At 42.5% G+C, this 7462-nt stretch overlaps 1 protein-coding gene across 2 annotated transcripts; it reads left to right on the forward strand.

Annotated features, from left to right (window-relative positions):
- Positions 1 to 1001: 1001 nt before the first annotated feature.
- Positions 1002 to 5357, forward strand: LOC120679453. 2 transcript variants are annotated; one of them, XM_039961039.1, is made up of 5 exons: positions 1002 to 1375; positions 3624 to 3841; positions 4603 to 4731; positions 4854 to 4985; positions 5070 to 5357. In XM_039961039.1, exons 1-5 carry the CDS (start codon positions 1057 to 1059, stop codon positions 5181 to 5183), a joined length of 912 nt encoding a protein of 303 aa, XP_039816973.1. In that variant the 5' UTR covers positions 1002 to 1056; the 3' UTR covers positions 5184 to 5357. The 2 variants fall into 2 exon arrangements, with proteins under 2 accessions (XP_039816973.1, XP_039816972.1); XM_039961038.1 differs by having other exon boundaries at positions 1011 to 1375; positions 3621 to 3841.
- Positions 5358 to 7462: the final 2105 nt, after the last annotated feature.

A 7462-nucleotide genomic window follows, 5' to 3' on the forward strand; every position in this document is an offset into this window, starting at 1 on the left:
GAGAGTTATTTCATATTTTTTATTTTACAATTTTTCAAAAATATACATCCAAATAAAAAATTTACAGATCTATACCATTACCGCCGAATAAAATGGCTATAGCTAGATGAACGGGCAGTAGATGCACTATAGCAACCTTACCATCGGTTCATCCGGTGGAATTTCCCTGGTCTGGATAGTTCACTTTCAATAACTAATTTATATGAATTTGAATGGAGATAAACTTTATATGAAAGTTGTAGATATCGGCAAGATTTACAACTTTATAGTTCAAACAGTTTTCATTCGGAACCATCTTGGGGCCCAATAATCGACACAAACCTCATATCTAAAATTTAAATTTTGATCTTAACACTGGACATCACACGTTTAAAAAATGATAATTAATTTATATGAACTCATATGGAGATAAACTTTATATGAAAATCATAGAACTCAATGAGATCTATAACTTTGTAGTTAAAATAGTTTTCATTTGGAGCCATCTTGGCGCTCAAATAATTGACACAAGTTTCAGATCAAAAATTAAATTTTAGATCTGAAGCTTTAATCGATTATTTGAGCACCAAGATGGCTCCGAATGAAAATATTTGAACTATAAAGTTGCAGATCTCGTCTTCTATATGATGTTTATCTTCATCCGAGTTCATATAAATTAATTATGATTTTTAAAAGTGAGGTGTCCAGATCAGGAAAATTTCACCAAATGAACCGACGGTAAAGTAATAAAGTTGCTACAGTGCACATACAGCTGGTTCATTTGCCATTAGCCATTTCATTCGGCAGTAGTGGCAAGGATCTACAAATTTTCAGTGAATTTTGAAAATTCGTAAAATAAAAATAAAAAAATTTGCTCATGCTCCCGGGCCAAGTAAGGCCCACCATACGTCGACCAGAAACCGACCAGATAAGCCCATCCCGAATCGGGTGGCTCCTGTTTGCCGCTCTAAGGCGCCCACGTCCTTAAAACTAAACGCCGTCACTTCACTCCTCCTACGGTCCCACCACTACCACACGTCCACACGACCACACCCAACAACCCCACTTCGCGTCGAGATGGCCCTCAAAGCCGCCGTCTCCGTCACCCGGCTGCCGTCGCCTCCCCTCCGCTGCCTCCTCTCCCTGGCTTCCTCGAAGTCGGCGGCGGCTCGCAGGCTCGCGAGGGTTTCCGCGGCGATGGCGGTGCAGCCGGCCGTGGTGGTCGGCGGCGGGCGCGTGGGCCAGGCACTGCTGTCCATGGGCCCGCCGGGAGCGGACGTGCTCGTCGGCCGCGGCGAGAAGGTGCCCGACGACGCGCCCGGGCCGATACTCGTGTGCACGCGCAACGACGACCTCGACGCCGTGCTCGAGGCCACCCCTAAGTCGCGCTGGCGCGGTACGTGCCCCCAGCTCGTCTGCTTGCATTTTGCCGGTTCGATTTCGTGTTCGTCTCTCTGGTGGTCCTTGTCTACGGTCGGTCGGGGCTGCCTGCACATGTTTCTCTTCTGGGTTGCATTTTTGGCCAGCCGAATATCGAATAAATTGAGCTGAATTGCACAGACTTGATTGGGAAAAAGCTTCCTGGCGACCGGTCGCGCTCCTTGCCGACCGCGCGACCTTTCTCGGCCCAGCTCGTGGGGCCTTCCCTTCCGCTGATGGATCCAGGCCTTTTTCTCTTCCGTTGGGTAACCGTGCGGTTATGACTCCCGTGGTCCAGGCCTGATGTATATACACATATTAGCATGGATATCTATGGAGTATTTATTTCACTTCGATAAATGCAATAACTTTTATATGGAGTATTCGTTTTAAATTTGATTTGAACCACTGTGTTTTTTTATCACGAGATCAACAAAATAAGATCCATGAAGCATATATTTTGAAGTAGTTTTCATAAAGTGACAACTTATATTGAATGGTAATAGGCTAATAGCTACCTACATAATAAATTTGTATCAACTTATGTGTAAACCTTCCAACAAATTGTATACATAAATTGTTACATGATGTGGTTACTTATATGAAGTGTCTACCTAAGCACAACTTATTACTAGACATTTATCACTACATAATATATTACAGTATCCCCACATAATTTGTGACAACACATTAATTGTTATGTGTTATCTACGTAAATTGATACTAATAATAAATTGATACAAAGTCTCTACATAAATTTAAGGTCTTAGGAGGCCTACAACTATGACACCACGATATAGCATAAGTTGCTACACTTCCATGGGACATATTCATGCTACACATATCATGCAAGTTTCTATCCCCAAATGCACCATAAGTTGCTACATTGTTTGTCTACCAGTTACTACTATACATACAACATAAGTTGATAGGAGTACAAAAATAGTGTCAAAACATATTAAATATGGATATTGTTTCGTAGCTCTCGTCACAAGAACCTCAGTGATGCAAACGGAATTCGAAATGGACATTCGATGAGAGAGTAATGATCTCTTAAAGAAAGTATATACATTTTTTATCGGTGATGACAGGAACGAAAGCGACATCCTCCACCTAACCCTGCATGAGTTGCTCCCTGATGTTGATTACGAAGATGCGCTAAGTAAATGGCAGGAGCGCCCATTGGTGCACATGGCAGCAAATTGCAGCAGCGCTCATCGGCGCACATGGCAGCATGCAAATAGGGGTCACGCAGTACCTTTTTAGCATGACTGGTCGCGCTTTAACCTCGTCCTTTTGATTGTGTACATCTGCGCAACCTGGAGCTTATGTTGTACACCCTCAAGAGTCAAGATGGAAGTAGCGTAAAATAGGCTGGATCTGCTTTACAAATGGAAGGTTTAGCAGCTGGTCTGGTGATGATTGATGGGTCAGTGATGTGATATTTTCATTTCTAAATTCTAAATTTCGATCAGTTGTTCTGCTGGTTATAAACACACTATTTTGGATACTCCACATTGCTGAAGAGCTTCAGGTTATCATTGTACAGAAGCTTGTATTCCTTTTTTTTAGATAAAGGATAAAATCCGGCCTTCTATGTCCAACTTGTGTATATATACAACCAATGGTTACAAAGAGTTCTTAGACTCTAATCCTCAACAATGAGGAGCTCAAAAACACAAGAAGGAAAACTCTAAGATAAAGAAAAAAAAAAGAAGACTAAGCTTCATTCTTCTTCATCCATGCGTCTATCTTGCGTTTTCTTGATTCATCTTCAGTCCATTTCATCTTTCGTCTTCTTAGAAACTTGATGTCGGACTTGGAATGCTTGTCTTCTATCTCTCACACAACATACTCTGCCTTGGGTAACAAATGTCGAGCCAAAGGACTCCGCCTTAGAAGCTTGTATTCCTGAAACCTTAAACACTAAAGCTGCTATGGATCTCTGCTCTTCATGTAATTTGATGGAACTAACCTCACAAGATGGTGCTAATCATAATCATTTGATCACTATATGAGCATTTACATTGATTCTGAAGTGCCTCCAGATGTATACCTTCGCTCCCACTAATGTTTTGTTTTAAAAAACATGATCTGCTATGGGTTCTGTCTTATGCATTTACATTGGTTCTGTCTTATGCATGCAACTGCCTAACTTCTCCTTTGTGCAACATTATTGCATAATGTTGCTGCATGTTGGAACTTGTGATCTAATGTTGCAGCAGATTTGGTGTTCTTCCAGAATGGGATGCTGGATCCATGGTTTGAGAGCAAGGGGCTAGTGGATGCAAACCAGGTATTGGCGTACTTTGCTGTGTCGAAACTCGGCGAGCCACCAGTCGATGGTATCACTGACACCAACCCAGAAGGGCTGACTGCTGCATTTGGCAGCTGGGCTCCAGCTGTGGCTGCCCGCCTGCAAAATGGCGGACTTACCTGCAAGGTGCGGTTGTCAGCATTTGTTTCATAAGTTCTTCATTTCATTAAATTCCCATGTCTAGCAGTTTCTTTTTTTTTCTGTCATGCCTTGCAACTTCTGTGTAAGGTTTATTAGTTACTACATCCTCGCATTGAATTCTATCAGATAGAATTTAGAATAAAATATGGTTGCTAATTTGGTTTCTTGAGTGTTATTTATTTTTCATCCTGTCCAAATCTGTGCAAGGGATCCGAGGGTAAATAAGAATCTAATTTTCTATGCATATTGTAGCAGTGATTGTTCTGAGTTCCTAATCTATTAAGGTGTGGATAGGATTATAGAAGGGAACATGTTTAGTCTTTGTTTTTTCTTTAAGAAAAGGAGTACCGATGATTTTTTTTTTTTTGAAAAACATGAATCGTGGGAGTATACATTTCCGGGACCTCCTTGTTTCTGCACACTGTATTAGACAGTAGATGCGAGTCATGCATTACTCAAATCATGAAAATTAATGTGTTTTTTACTTATCATTATTATAATAACCAAAAGGAAAAATTGTTGAAAATTGACCAAGCCGATGAGCTCAAAGAGTTACAGTTCGGCACCAAAGTTATCTTCTTGGGATGAGAGGCAAAATACTAGCGATGTGGTGTTTACATCTTTTTCTATTGATGTTCTTTCTTGCCCTCTCATTTAACAGTCCTTGCACTTGCTCCTTTGTGCATTTTCAAGTATTTAAGTCTGATGAGATTTGTATGTGATTCTATTGCAACCTACCCCATCAGGTGCTTGAGAAGGAAGCCTTTCAGAAGCAGATGCTAGAGAAGTTGATATGGATTTCAGCTTTCATGCTTGTTGGTGCTCGGCATCCAGGGGCTAGTGTTGGTGCCGTGGAAAAAGAGTACCGATATGAGGTTTGTTCCCTCTCATGAAGGCCTCACATCAATCGTGTTTTTGGTTATTTTTGTTCAATAAGCACCAACAAGCACAAGGGTCTTTCTTGCGAGGCACCACTAATTTGTGATTGTCCTGGCAGGTTGCCAGCTTGATATCTGAATTAGCATCTGCTGCAGCTGCAGAGAGGGGCCTTACATTTGATGAAGGCATAGAAGAGAGGCTTTGTGCATACTCCAGAGCTGTGGCACATTTTCCTACTGCTATAAAAGAGGCATGTCTTATCTGTTGAGCACTTAAAACCTGCACCCTATTTTATTGCCTGATAAATTAACATAGATTCATCCCAATGGAACAGTTCAAGTGGAGGAACGGTTGGTTTTACTCTCTCACCGAGAAAGCGCTTGCAGAAGGAAAACCAGACCCATGCCCTCTCCACACAGCTTGGCTCAAGGAGATTAAGGTCATATAGAGATTTTCATGTAAATGGGATAGCATCTTGGGTTAGACTCACAAACCAGTTCAAGTGTTTATGTTATGTTATCTATATAGAGAATATTGTGTGTCCTGTCATGTACTTTAAGTGCATCTTTTGAATTTGGTGGTTTTCGCATATAATATTTATACATTCCAATATTCCATGTCACTCGTCACCACTATCAATATTAACCGTTTGTGTCACTGTATGTGAAAACTTTGTGCTCGAGCATGCTACAGCCTGTATGGTTTGCTGTCATCGAAATCGGATTGAGATTCGGTGACATTCCACGGTGACATTGAGTCACTGACATGTGGGATCCATATCATGTGGGTCCCACATGTCAGTGATTCAATATCACCGAGAATGTCACCGTGGAATGTCACCGAATCCGCGTCCAGAAAACAACCAGATTCAGTGTCTTGGTTCGTCCTTGGAGCGGATTGAAATTAAATCACTCTCTGAACCAGGCGGTGGCTCCCTTCACAAGAACCTCACCTGATGCAAACGCCGCGTGAAGACCCCATAGCTCCTCCGTATAAATACAAGAGGAGGGTAAAGAGTGAAGACACACACCACACACCCTTCACCTCTCTTCTTCACTTGGAGCTTGGGGGTTCTCTTTAGGTGCTTAGACAGCCTAGGAGTGTAGGAAAAATAAGGAGAGCAAGTGAGGAGTCAGAAAAGCGCTAGGTCTGTCGGCACTCTTCTCTGCTTGTATCTTGACGGATGCTTATCGATCATTGTAAGTGTTCGTGACTTCTTCAATATTCAGTAATAGCGGATAGCTATAGTCTAAGACTTCCGATAAAGATGGGTGTTCTTGGCCAGTACTAGAGCTAGTAAACGATAGTGTAGGCATGGTGCCTAGACTAGAATTTACTGTTCGATTGTTGTAGCTTCCCACGGTTTGTAGAAGTAGTCTGCAGGTGGTGACAGTCATATTTTGTGTCATTGTAATCCTCCACGTTCGGTTGCACGATAGTAGCCCAATCATCAGAACTTCTGGTTTACCCAGGCGACGCTGATGGCCCGAAGTAAACAGCTAAACTTTGGCTTATCTTGTCTTAAATCTTGAATCTGAATAGTCTTCTCTACCCTTGATCCTATGGTGTCGTGTCCTTGGATGAGCCTGAACCGCAGATAGCGTACTCACGTTCCTCTGGATTTGATAACCCTAGGAATACTCTAAGGTGAAAGCTACGATGATATTCGTGCACTTGCGGATTCTTTTTGTGACGCTCAAATATACCAACATGTAGACAACACAAACGTAACTCATGCTTGCTAATGTGAAGAATGCCTCTAGCACCCTTGTATGATCTCTCATCCCTCTGCTACCCTGAGTAATTATATTTGAAATGTTTCATCTTTGTGTCACACTACCACTCTGCTATATCATCATTTACCCCTGCCTAGATTTGGAGATTAATTTGTAGTAATTCTCCCTAACTCAGTAAAATCTTTACACCGCCTCCTTCCCTGCGGAAATATAAATGACAATCTAGTATAATCCCAGGTAAAATGCTACAGCGGTATTCCATGCGGTTGCAGATTTATTTCATAATCATACGAGGTACCCTACCTGGCATCTGCAGGTATTGTTGCCTAAGAATGCTTAGCCTAGTGGTGACGCTGGTAGACGTCAACAGCCACGCAAAGCTCCAACTCCGACGACATGGTGTCGTACCCCTGGTCGCGGCATGGCAAGGTGGGCCACGCCACCGACCGCCGCCTCGGCCATGTCCGCTCCGCCGCACCGCCGCAGTGCACACGGGTAGGGGATTGGAGGGAGAAAAACGGGAGTGGAGGTAGGGAGGGGGAGGGATAGAAAAGAGGTTGAGATTAAGTCCCAAACCCTAATAGGTACATATATATGGAACCTCTTTCGGGCCTCGATATTTTTCGAGACGAATCTCATAGGGTGCCTGCCTTGGTTAATCTATTAACCAAGGCATTTACTTTAGAACAACCGCCTCGGTCATTGTAAGTGTGCTTGCCTCAGTTAATAAAAAATAACCACCTTGGTTAATCGGCACCATTAACCGTGACAGTTGAAATTTCTGTCCGCCTCGGAGGTGTTTTAAAAAGGTTGTGGTAAATCATTTTTTATAGTAGTGTCAAGCTGAAGATAATTTTGAGGAGGATTTGGGTGGTGTTGGTATTTTGCAACGTCACGAATAAAATCCGCAAGCGCACGGATATCGCTATAGCTTTCACCCAAGAGTATTCCAGGGTATCGTATCCACTGAGGAACGTGAGTACGCTATCTA

Source organism: Panicum virgatum, chromosome 6N (genome assembly GCF_016808335.1).
Source record: "Panicum virgatum strain AP13 chromosome 6N, P.virgatum_v5, whole genome shotgun sequence".
In the NCBI taxonomy this organism is placed as follows: domain Eukaryota; kingdom Viridiplantae; phylum Streptophyta; class Magnoliopsida; order Poales; family Poaceae; genus Panicum; species Panicum virgatum.